Source organism: Nerophis ophidion, linkage group LG05, assembly GCF_033978795.1.
Source record: "Nerophis ophidion isolate RoL-2023_Sa linkage group LG05, RoL_Noph_v1.0, whole genome shotgun sequence".
Taxonomy (NCBI): Eukaryota; Metazoa; Chordata; class Actinopteri; order Syngnathiformes; family Syngnathidae; genus Nerophis; species Nerophis ophidion.
Window position 1 is genome coordinate 30,939,240 of NC_084615.1, and position 13,602 is coordinate 30,952,841.

General features: G+C 38.8%; 1 protein-coding gene across 1 annotated transcript in view; it reads right to left on the reverse strand.

Annotated features, from left to right (window-relative positions):
- Positions 1 to 13,602, reverse strand: part of mthfd1l (methylenetetrahydrofolate dehydrogenase (NADP+ dependent) 1 like) — an 86,362-nt gene that overhangs the window by 67,500 nt on the left and 5,260 nt on the right. Inside the window, exons 2-4 of the mRNA XM_061900548.1 lie at positions 9,335 to 9,419; positions 9,153 to 9,203; positions 9,007 to 9,060 (exon numbers count right to left, since the gene is read on the reverse strand). Coding sequence (XP_061756532.1) covers positions 9,007 to 9,060; positions 9,153 to 9,203; positions 9,335 to 9,419 — 190 coding nt within the window. The remainder of the gene's footprint in view (positions 1 to 9,006; positions 9,061 to 9,152; positions 9,204 to 9,334; positions 9,420 to 13,602) is intronic.

Sequence of the window (13,602 nt, forward strand, 5' to 3'; positions counted from 1 at the left end):
ACACCTAAAGGAGGTGAGAATACCTAAAATTCAAGCCAAGATTGGATTACTCATCGGAGTAAACGTTCCCAAAGCGATGGAGCCACTGCAAGTGGTTAAAAGTGTGGATAATGGACCATACGCTGTGAGAACGATGCTAGGCTGGACAGTAAATGGACCACTCGGAGGTGGAAGTGACAGAACTGCAATTGACAAATGGACAGGAATGACTGCAAACAGGATCTCAGTGGTGAAGCTTGAGGAGCTTTGGCAGCTGCAGTTCAAGCACGACTTTCCTGATGCAGGACAAAATGAAAACATTGAGATGTCCAGGGACGACCATCAGTTTATCAGTATGATGTCTCAAACTGCAGTACTTAAAGATGGCCACTACAATATTTGCCTTCCAGTGAAGAAGAAGCCTTTGTCTATGCCAAATAACAGGGCAATTGCGGAGCAACGAGCACTGAACCTACGGAAGAGATTTTCGAGAGACGTCAAGTTTCACCAAGAGTACGTGGCGTTCATGGATGACCTTTTAAGAAAAGGTTACGCAGTAAAGCTTGAAAGTGAAGAGCGCAAATCTGCTGAGGGGCGAACATGGTATCTGCCTCACCATGGAGTAAGACATCCAACCAAACAGAAGTTGCGTGTTGTCTTCGACTGCGGCGCAAGCTTTCAAGGTACTTCATTAAACCAACAGCTTCTGCAGGGACCTGACCTCACCAGCTCACTATTAGGAGTCCTTATAAGATTTCGCCAGGAGTCTGTGGCGGTTATGGCGGACGTGGAAGCCATGTTCCATCAGGTTGGAGTAAGCGATGAAGACACTGATCTCCTGAGGTTTCTCTGGTGGCCTGATGGAAACTACGAGCTGGATCTCGTTGAACACAAGATGCTAGTTCACATTTTCGGCGCGACATCATCACCAAGTGTTGCAACCTTTGCACTTCAAAAATGTGCAACAGACTTTGTGGATGAGTTTGGACAGGATACGGCAAGGTCTGTCAACAAGAATTTTTATGTGGATGACTGTCTTAAGTCAGTTGCTGATGAAGATAGAGCCATTACCCTGTGTGCTGAGTTGAGGAAAATGTTGGCAAAAGGAGGATTTCGGCTGACAAAATGGTCAAGCAACAGCAGGAAGTTGCTTAACTCGATCCCAGAAAAGGAAAAAGCACAGGGCTTTCAAGATCTGGACTTGGACGAAGATTACCTGCCAATGGAGAGAACATTAGGCATCCAGTGGTGTGCCGAATCAGACCAATTCAAGTTTAAGATCAACCTCAAAGATAGACCATACACAAGGAGAGGATTGCTTTCCATAGTAAGTTCAATTTTTGATCCTTTGGGCTTTCTGTCTCCAGTAATATTGCCTGCTAAAATAATTCTGCAAGATCTATGTCGGCAAAGATATAATTGGGATCAAGACCTGCCTGACACAGTGATTGAGAGATGGAAAAAGTGGATCTCAAGTTTGGCACAGCTTGAAAATTTTGGAGTTGACAGATGCGTCAAGTTGAAGAAGTTTGGTGTGCCAGCCTTTGCGCAGCTTCATCATTTTGCTGACGCAAGTGAAGACGCCTACGGAACCACAAGCTACTTGCTGACACGCTTTTCAACAGGTGAAGCTCAATCCACCTTGATCATGGCAAAGACAAGGGTGGCGCCCCTAAAATCTCAGACTATTCCTCGAATGGAATTGACTGCAGCCACAGTTGCGACAAAGATTGATAAGCTTCTGAGAAAAGAGCTTGAGCTGGAAATCCAGGAGTCTATCTTTTGGACAGATAGCACGGCGGTGCTCAAGTACTTAAACAGTGAGTGTACCCGATTCAAGACGTTTGTTGCAAACAGGGTCGCAGCAATCCTGGAGCACTCTAGAACATCTCAGTGGAGATATGTTAACACCACTCTGAATCCCGCTGATCACGTTTCAAGAGGACAGACTGTGGAAGCATTTTTGAAAAATGAGAGCTGGCTCTCAGGACCAAGTTTCTTGCTCAGCTCACAAGACCAGTGGCCTAAAAATCCAGATCCTGGAATGCTGGATATGGACGACCTAGAGGTCAAAAAAGTGACTCATGCATATGCCATTCAAACAGGAGAAGCCAAAGATTTTGTGGATCAGTGGATAAACCATTATTCTTCTTGGACAGCATTGAAGCGTGCTGTAGCTTGGTTTCTAAAACTCAAAGATCTACTGAAAGAGCTAAAGGAAAAGAGAAAAGAACTAAGAACATCAGGAGAAGAAAGTAAGATGCTTGAATTCAAGAAAGATATTGAAGGAAAGTGTCTGACTTGTGATGACATGACTAGAGCAGAAACAGAAATTGTAAAATTCTGCCAAAGACAAAGTTTCAAGGAAGATTGGGCGATGCTGGAGAAAAATCAAAGAGTAAAGAAAAGTAGTTCACTTTTCAAGTTAAATCCAATTCTTCAAGATGGAATTATGAGAGTTGGCGGAAGGTTGAGCCGTGCAGCAATGCCTAACAACTCCAAGCAGCAAGCTATATTGCCTAAGGATTCACACATCACAAGGCTTGTGTTGAGACATATTCATGAGCTAACAGCTCACGCCGGAAGGAATCACATGATGGCAAATCTACGTCAAAAATGTTGGATACCTGGAGTCATTGGAGCCATCAGAAGGTTTCTGTCCAGGTGTGTCATCTGTAAAAGACTCCACGGAGCTGCTGGAAAGCAACTCATGGCAGATCTACCAACATGCAGGGTCCTACCTGACGATCCACCTTTCACAAGAGTTGGTGTGGACTACTTTGGTCCGTTCCAAGTGAGGAGGGGAAGAGGACATGTAAAGCGGTATGGCGTCATCTTCACGTGTCTTGCATTAAGAGCCGTACATCTGGAAGTCGCATCCTCACTCAACACTGATGCCTGTCTTAACACAATCAGAAGATTTCTCGCCAGGAGAGGACAAGTCAAAGAGATGTATTCCGATAACGGAACCAACTTTCGGTCAGCTGACAGCGAAATGAGGAAATCCATCAAAGAATGGAACACCAAGAAGATTTACGAACATTTGCTACAACGAGGTGTCCAGTGGCATTTCAATCCACCAGCAGGATCTCACCATGGAGGAAGCTGGGAGCGGCTAATCCGTTCAGTGAGAAAAATACTGAGTGTTACCGTAAAGGAACAAGTTTTGGATGAAGAGGGTCTTTGTACCTTGTTTTGTGAAGCTGAAGCAGTCATAAACGGCAGACCCATAACAAAGACTTCTTCAGACCTCAACGACTTGGAGGCTCTCACACCCAACCATCTGTTATTGCTGAAGGTCAAACCTGAGCTACCTCCAGGAGTGTTTCATCCGTGCGACCAATACGCCAGTCGCAGATGGAAACAAGTGCAATACCTTGCGGATATCTTTTGGAAACGCTGGTGTAAGGAATACCTAGCGCAGCTTCAAGAACGTCAGCGATGGTCTTCACCTAAAAGAAACTTTCGTGTTGGAGACGTGGTGCTGATCGTGGACGAAACCTCACCCAGAAATTCCTGGCCACTTGGAAGAATTCTAGAGACTTTTCCTGGTGGAGACGGACTTGTTCGTCAGGTTAAAGTGAAGACTAAGACTAACGAGCTTCATCGCCCTATTACAAAGCTATGTCTTCTTCAGGAAGCTGAAGATAATTAAAGTATGGCGACGAAGCAAAGACCCAGAGTGGAATGGGGCAAGGACTACAAGCTTTTTGAGAAGTACTAAGGGTATTTAGGCACCTTAAATTTTGAGTTAACACGTTTAAGTAATTGTTTCAAGGACATTGATAACAATTAGGGGCCGGTAATGTAGGAGTCTAAATGCTGTTTAAGTTATTTTACATTTTATGGAAGGTGCTTTATGTTTATTCAGCCAAAAGGGGACTATTTACTTTATTTGCATGATAAGAAAATGTATATATTGAATGCTTAGAGTAATTATATAAAGCTCACTTTAATTGTAATTATTACATTTGTCAAAATGATTTGATGACGTAACTGTTTTAAGTGCATATATGGCGGAAGGATCTGTGTGGTAAGGGGGTTTTTTGGACGCAAGGTGTCATGGGTAATTGCTGTCAGGTGCGGTGGAATCGAGCCACACAGTTTTTTGACCTCACTCATACTTATTGTCATTCATACTTTTTCTAACTAGTACTGCAACAAACTGTCTTTATTTTGTCATTCATTTGTTCCCACATCGTGACTGTTTTATGTTTTGAATTATTAAGATCACAAGTAAACCATACAAACGAAGAAGAACGTCTGGAGTTTTGTTTTGTTGTTGCCGCAGCAAGCGGAGTGAATGTGATAGTAGAGGAGCGTCAAGCTTAAGGCTACTTTAGGAATCTACACCGCCAACAAGTGGAAAAAAAGATCAGGAAATTCGACAAAGCATATACCGCTCTGGGATTTACCAAGAATACTGTAGAAAATTAGGGTAAACCGGTGTGTTTAATTCCTACAATCTCTGGCAGCATGAAACCGAACATCTAGAAACATTACACCTCAGTTATTTTGAAAAAAAAAAACAACACCGTACACACACGTTTTTGCTTGTGTGGCGACAGTAAAAAAAAGAAATAAACAAACACTGTTACAATGCTCGTACAAAGTTGCCCACCACATCCAAGGTATGAAATGTTGTATGGTGTACCTTTTTGAAAGAAGAATATGCTAACCAGATACCAATGCTTAAAACATTACTGTTTTAAGTTTATAAAAATGCACATCTTAAATCCCTGTGAAACCCCACTTTTTTATGTTTTGAGAATCACACAGATTGAGCAGTCTGTGTTTGAATTTTATAATTGTTGGCTAATAAATTTAATTTGGAAACTGTTTCAGATTTTTCAGATCATTTTATTAATCTATATTGAAAATCAGGTGATCATATGCAGAATGCTGGTGCTAGCATTACGTTACAGTAGGGCGATATATGATCATGATCAATGTTTGGGATTCATTTCAGTTTGGTCACGGTGATCAGCTGTTACCATAATTACCTCAAACATGGGGAAAATGTCTATTATAAGATACTGCAGCGGTAAACAGTAGGGAAGCAATGGTGCTCAGTAAAGTGCAATCCAGAAGAACAAAATAAAGAAAAATGGCAGGCTAACACAAGCACAGACAGACAGATCGGAAAGCGCTTGATTGTGTCAGACAAAGGTCTGCTGAAGTGGAAGAACATGTACTTCAAGCTGAGTCGATGCTTTCCTCAACAAGAGCAATACAGCGACACTTTGCACTTCTGCGCACATTTTCACAAACACAACCTTTTAAAAGGAGCAGACTTTAGTCCCACTGACCGCTTGTGCTCATTTTAAAGTACCAATGACCACTGACCGCTTGTGCTCAGTTTAAAGTACCAATGATTGTCGCACACACACTAGGTGTGATGAAATGTGTCCTCTGCATTTGACCCATTCCCTTTATCACCCCCTGGGCAGCAGCAGTGCCGCGCTCGGGAATCATTTATGGTGATTTAACCCCCAATTCCAACCCTTGATGCTGAGTGCCAAGCAGGGAGGTAATGGGTCTCATTTTTATAGTCTTTGGTATGACTCGGCGGGGTTTGAACTCACAAACCTACCCATCTCAGGGCGGACACTCTAACCACTAGGCCACTGAGCAAGTGAGCAGGTGTTGTGTGAAACGTAATCCTGCCCAGAATGCAGTCACACGGGCAGGCACAGAATGTCTTCGGCTATTGGTCCCAACAGGGAGAATAAACACACTTACTAATTCAATCAGGAAAAAAACTAATTTTATATTTAAATATTTACCATACCAACTTTATGTATAAAGCCCTTTAAAAACAACCAAAGTTGAAGAACAAAGGGCTGTACACCACAAAGAAATAGGGGCAAAGGACAAAATAAAAAACAACATTTAAAACAGAAGTAAAATTCACATTGAAAAAGCAAATACAAATTACCCCAAGAACAATTTGTTGGATAAAAAGCAGTTAAAAAGTTAAAAACAGTTTAAAGTCTCATACTGGGTTACAAGCCAGTGAATAAAAAGAGGTTTAAGAAGGGTCTTAAAAACAACCAAAGTTGAACAACAAAGGGCTGTACACCACAAAGAAATAGAGGCAAAGGACAGAATAAAAAACAACATTTAAAACAGAAGTAAAATACACATTGAAAAAGCAAATACAAATTACCCCAAGAACAATTTGTTAGATAAAAAGCAGTTAAAAAGTTAAAAGTTAAAAACAGTTTAAAGTCTCATGCTGGGTTACAAGCCAGTAAATAAAAATGGGTTTTAAGAATGGTCTTAAAAATAACCAAATAAGTGACCTGTCTCACATGGAGGGGGAGATCGTTCCAGACTTTGGGACCCGCAACAGAGAAAGCTCTGTCCCCTCTGAGCTTGTGCTTTGATTTGGGTACCTCCAGGATCAGCTGATTCGCTGACCTGAGGGACCGGGTGGGGGCATAGAGGTGGAGCAGCTCAGAGGGGTAAGGTGGAGCAAGACCACTTAAGGATTTAAAAACGAGTAAGATAATATTAAAAAAGACTCTGAAAGACACAGGCAGCCAGTGGAAGGAGGCTAAATCAGGAGTAAGTGCTCTATTTTTTAAGATGACTTTTTGTTTATGTGTTTGCTCTGATTTAATTAATCAGATATAATGTGTATTAAAAAACTTCAGACACGTTGTTCAAAAAAATTTTTAGTTTCTGGATGAAAAAAACATTTTGTTCCTGAAATAATCATTTAACATGTTTTATATGTTGGTACACGTTATTTTACAATATCAAAAAATCAAACTGCACTTTAATGTATATTCATTAAATATAAGATTTTTCCAGGGTGTACACTGCCTTCCGCCCAAATGCAGCTGAGATACTGTAAGCTCCAGCACCCACACGACCCCAAACGGGACAAGCGGTAAAAAATGGATGGATGGATAAGATTTATTTTTCTAATTCAAAATCGGGTTCATTGCTTTGCTCTTTGCCAAAGCACAGGTAGAAAGCACTGATGTATACAAGTCATCAAAGAATACAAATAATATACATTTGAAAGTGTTATTCAGTGAATGTTAACTTGAAAACAGACTTATGGTATTCAGTACACCCCTTGTTTACTGCAGAATGAAGTTTGTGATGGCAAGCAAAACAACAAAAGAACTTTGAGAGGAAAAATAGTTGTCTTTAGATTCCCAAAACATATTGAAAAAGAAGTGAAACCGGGGCCGTAAAACCAAGGTACGGACCGTAGTAGGGCTACTTGTACAGTTGCACCTCGAGTAAACACAATCATATATATGAACAAAATGACACTTGTCAGCCGTCAGCATATTCTGTATTACAATCAGACTTTAATTTAAAAAACAAACAAAAAAAAACATCCTGATATTAAGCGAAAACAAATTATAATTTTCTTTGCCATACCGCTCAGCCCTACATTACAGTTAATACGGTTTTAGAATGGCAACCCTGGAACAGATTATTCCTGTGGAAAAATCACAGTATAATCAGCCTGAATACCCCTAAAATACCAGTGAAATGGAAAAACAAGTTGCCCCTATAATGAAGCTATATATTTGATTTATGACACCATAATACTTACAAAGTTTGTGAGTACATAGATATGATCTAAAAAGTATCAATCTCCCGAAGATTCTCGGACCATTTTGAGAAATAATGAGCAGGCAAATCACGTGATAGGAATCAACGATCCCTTCCCCATCAACAACAATTATAATCAAGCAGACTTTGTGAGAGAGAACAACAACCACTCTGGGAGAAATATCATCCAGGACCTTATATTTTTGAGCCCGATCACAAAGAGGAATGACCAATACATTTAAGAAGCTGAGTGCTAAACAGATGTATCTTTATTGAAACAATATATAATCAACACCATTGCTAGGTGCTAAACTTACAAACTAACCATAATAAACAATTAAATGTACAACTTCTACTCTCGCTGGTATGCCGAACGATGGAACGCTCAGATAATCCCGTTTAGACGAAAAATCAATCACAATCCTAACGAAGGGTTAAAAAAAAGGTTGCCGCAACTACCGTCTTTTTGTGTCTTCTTCGCAATCTCAGGAGACATCAAAGTCGACCAGTTTTTCTCGGTCCATGGCCACATTTGTTTCATACCAGGTGAGAGATGCCAAATTATAATCTAGAATTAACTTTTACCAAATTTGAGACTAAGCAGAAGCAGCCACCCTTTCAGTAACCCTAACCCTAGCAGCGTAAGATAGGAACTGCTATCAATGCGCCACTGAAATAGGCCATCTGCGTTAGCGCTTGTAATAACAATATCACTATTATTTGGTTAATATTCAGGTCATTCTGCTTGCAATAAAAGACACTCGATCTGTTGACTCAATTGTTAGCTTTATATTTACAATTTCGAATGCATAAAAAAAAAGGCCAAGCATATGTGTTCTTCTTGTCTTACATAAAGATTGTGAATGATAGACAGCACATCTCCTTCTAATTTGTGCATATTTCCAGTGTGACTGATCTGATGATATATTCAAAGAGCAGAAATGTTCCCATTCTGACGTCATCAAACATCAAATCAATGGAAATTTCCAAAGCTATTCGAAACGGAATATTCAAAATGGCTGTCTTAAAATGTGACATTTTGTGATGTTTAGATGAAATTTTTACATACTTTGCGGAGTGTAAATACAATTAGATATGGTTTATGCATACAGTGAAACACAATCGAGCATTTAAAGTCAATTTATTTTTCCATTCTAGTGGTACTTTAACACGTATAAGAACTTTGAGAAGGGTTAAGGACAAATACATGACCATGACAAGGGTCTAGACCTAATAGGAAGTAAATATTAGTCTCATGTGAGTGGCAAGTGACTCACAGCACGGCAAATTTCTAATTGAATTTTGCACTTCAGATGTCAAGGATCACATGGCATGCAAACAACCAGGGAGTGCTTAATCGTGTACAAACTTGCCGAACAACAGAGGCGATTCAGGAGGCCTCTGAATGTCTTTTTGTGCATTCTTTTGTTGACACGCTTTACTTACATCATCCTCGCTGCAATCCTTGGCCAGGCAAATCTGAGTGACATTTATTCCAACCTGTGGGTGATATAGGAAGAGATCATCAGCTTGACACTTTATAGAAAGGTTGAATCACAGGAGGTGTTCTGTTCACACAACCAGAGAAATACCTTTGCTGCTATTTTTTTATTGATCTCCAACAGGCTGTCGTCTTCACCTGCCTTTGTAATAGAAATAACACAGAACACAATGAGTGGAAATAGTAACAAAAACGGATAAATAATTTTTTATCTCAACCGTAATCTTTGACTAGTTCTGGTGTACCTAGTGCACTGTAAACACCATGCTGTACCTGTACAATGGCAAGCAAAGGCTGCACTCCTGGATTACTTCTCTGCAAGGCCACGATTCCCTCTTTGGTACTCTGAACCACATCCCTGTGATAGCAAAAACAAGAAATTATTGTTTATATTTCCAGCAAAAAAGGCTTGAATATTCACACAGCATGTATATACACATGTATATATATGTATACGTAAATAGCTGTACATACAGTACATACATACTGAGCGTCTTAGCCCGTATAATGATAGTGTCACTCATATTTGGTTAATTTTCAGGTCACGATATGTTGATGGAGTATTGTTGCCGGTTTCTGGATGTTTTTTGGAGGGTATAATGGGCGCAATAGAGCAGTGGTTCTCAACCTTTTTTCAGTCATGTACCCCCTGTGAACATTTTTCTAATTCATTTACCCCCTAATCAAAGCAAATAATTTTTGGTTGAAAAAAAGAGATAAAGAAGTAAAGAAGTAAAATACAGCACTATGCCATCAGTTTCTGATTTATTAAATTGTATAACAGTGCAAAGTATTGCTTATTTGTAGTTGTCTTTCTAGAAATATTTGGGAAAAAAACATAAAAATAACTAAAAACTTGTTGAAAAAAAAAGGAGTGATTCAATTATAAATAAAGATTTCTCCACATTGAAGTAATCATCAACTTAAAGTGCCCTCTTTGGGGATTGTACTAGAGATCCATCTGGATTCATTAACTTAATTCTAAACATTTCTTCACAAAAAAAGAAATCTTTAACATCAATATTTATGGAACATTTCCACAAAAAAATTAGCTGTCAACACTGAATATTGCAGTTGCATTTCGTTTCACAGTTTATGAAATTACATTAATATTTTGTTGAAGTATCATTCAATAAATATATTTACAAAGGATTTTTGAATTGTTGCTATTTTTAGAATATTTTTAAAAAATCTCACGTACCCCTTGGCATACCTTCAAGTACCCCCAGGGGTACGCGTACCCCCATTTGAGAACCACTGCAATGGAGGACCCTCCAACTGTTGACTCAATTGTTGGCTACTTACTTACAATTTTAAATGCCTAAAAAAGCTAAGCATATGTACTCTTGTCTTACATAGGGATTGTGAATGATAAACAGCACATCTGTTCCCAATGTTTGCATATTTCCGGTATGACTAATCTAATAATATGGTCAATAATATGGGGCGGTATAACTCAGTTGGTAGAGTGGCCGTGCCAGCAACTTGGGGTTTGCAGGTTCGATTCCCACTTCCGCCCTCCTAGTCACTGCCGTTGTGTCTTTGGGCAAGACACTTTACCCACCTCCTCCCAGTGCCACCCACACTGGTTTAAATGTAACTTAGATATTGGGTTTCACTATGTAATGCGCTTTGAGTCACTAGAGAAAAGCGCTATATAAACATAATTAACTTCACTTCACTTCGTTAGAGTGCAAAAGCGCTACTCCAGTGACGTAGAATCTACGGAAATTGCTGAAGATATTTGGAGCGGAATATTCAAAATATGTGGCATTTTGTGATGTTCAGACGGTATTTTCACATGCTTTGCAGATTGTAAATACATTTGGATATGGTGTAATGCATACAAATTAACACAATTAAGCATATAAAGTCTACTTGTTTTTCCACTTTACTGGTACTTTCAGTCACAAACTACAAGGCAAACCCAATGGAAGTTAGAGTGACGTAACTACTTCCGGAACACAAAAACACGAAGCGACACATCAACCAAGGAATAATCATTCCATCACAGACAAATAAATACAAGAGATGGATCAAAGAGGCTATGGGCATCAGTAAGCAAGGGGCCAACGCCATCAAAAGGGATGCGGGGGCATAAATGCTTACGTACACCCAGGACGCTGTCCGTCATCGGCGACGGCAGGGCGGAGAACAGGTACCGTATAGTCGGGTAGGGGAACTTTGTTTAGCAGTTAAAGGGGAACTGCACTTTTTGGGGGGAATTTTGCCTATAATTCACAATCATTATAAAAGACATGACAAAAAATTTATATTTTTTTAATGCATTCTAACTCGTAAATAAACGTAAGGGAGGTCCTCTATTCCGCCCATTAAAATCCAATACAAAAAACATCCAAAAAGCACCAACAACTTGAATTTTAACCAAGTATTAATGATATTGTTATTATAAGCGCTAACACAGACAAACTATTTGTAGCGGGGCCGTGATCGCGAGCTTGTGCGCCAATGTTAATATGATCGATTGACGAGCTGCTTCCTAGTTTTCTTTCTCATCAAACTTTATTGTAGATCATAAATCATGCCTCCTACCTGGATAGTAGAAGGACAAAGACACATTCCAGGGAGTTGATACACTTTGACAGTCAATATAGACCTGATACGAAAAGATTTTTGCTTCCAACCCCTCTTTTCTTCACGAGGATTATTCCTCATCTAAACCCGGAATACAACAAAATTTTAGCAGTCGGCATCTAAATGACATTGTCCAGTAAGTGATGTTTCATTATGTTTGTTGGCTCTCATGAAGTCTGCAATGAGTAATAATCAGTGATGCTGAGTAAAAAAAGCGAATGTTGTGATGAGATTTTCTTTTAATTGATGCATTGCGTATGTTTAAAACAGCAAAATACATAAATATTCAATATTAATATAAATGTGCCTATTACTACATTACATACTAACAAACAGTATGTATATAAAATCTTATTGGAGGTCTCTGTATGTTTTTAAGAGTTTTATAGGCAGAATAGAGCGGATCCCATAGGCTCCACTGTAAGTAGACTTTTGATCGCATTTATTTACTATTTAGAATGTAATAAAAAGAAAATTATACGTCATCATGTCTTTCATAATAATTTGTTTACAACAGGCAAAATTCGAAAAAATATGCAGTTCCCCTTTAAATCTACTGTTAAATGTTTTCATTAGTGCAGTTTTTTTGAAAATGTATTAAATGTTGAAAAGGAGGGCAGAAAAGGTTTCCTATTAATTACACCTAAAATGTTGGTTGCACTTTATTCAAATAAGATGTGAATGCATTGGTCATTATTGTTGTATATTTATCGTAACTGAACCCACAAATTCTGAATCGGATCAAATCATTGTTGAAATAAATTGTCACACCGCTAATACAAATCAATTTGGGGACAGGCATAGGATACAAATTAAAAAATAGCTAAAGGCTTTTTTATGGCTTACATAAAACAAGTAAATAACGTAAAACAGTATGCCTCTCCATTCTGCAAAGATACCAGTTTAAATATCAAGGTATTAGCCGACTAAATGGTATGGTTTATTTACACGGCAAAGCCATACTAAAATGAATGACTAACTGATCGAGTACCTGGATGAATGAATGCACGACTTAAAAGTGTGTGTGTGTGTGTGTGTGTGTGTGTGTGTGTGTGTGTGTGTGTGTGTGTGTGTGTGTGTGTGATTATATTCTGGTTCAGCCTTTCGACCTTACCTTGGGACTGAGGATGGTACACAGTGCCGAACCTGTTTGAGTCCGAGAGCATTTTCCACCAAGGATAAGTGGGTGTTTTTAAAATGGCTACCGTTTTCTGATGTAATCTTTTTAGGGAAACCATGTCGTGGTATGAGGTCATTCACAAGCCATTTAATAACTGATTTTGCATCCTTCTTAGGAGGTTGGGGTTGCTTGCAGCCAACCAATGTAATTGTCAAAAAGACACTGGTCAATCCCAAGTTCTTTCGGATGACATACATTAGGGCAAAAAAGTATTTAGTCAGCCACCGATTGTGCAAGTTCTCCCACTTAAAATGATGACAGAGGTCTTTTCTGCAAATAGAAAAGAGGCATTATTTTTTTTTATTTAAAGTATATTTAATATACCATTGTTGTTTTTTTGTTTGTTTTTTGAAAGTTGATTTTGCACTATTAAGTTACTGTATGTTAGCGTTGCTTGTTTCCTATTCTGTGTTCAAGCAAATCAGAGTAGCAAACTGAGCAATAATTAAGGTTTTATTCACGCACTTTCTCTTACGACTTCAAGGCTTGAATGTTTGATTCATTCATTATTTTATTTTCAAATTTATTATTAGCCTGTGGAAAAAGTTTATTTTGATATTTACCTCAGAAGGCTGCAAATAGGAAAAGAGGCATTAAATGTGTATTAAAATGTTGTTTGATATGCCATTGATATTTGTAATTATTATTTGAAACTGGATTTTGTATGTCACTATAAAGTTATATAAGCCTTGCTTGTTCAATATTCAACGCAAAAAACTTGTTTGGGTCCTTATTAAAAGGTTCATTTGTTCAACCTTGGCTCAGT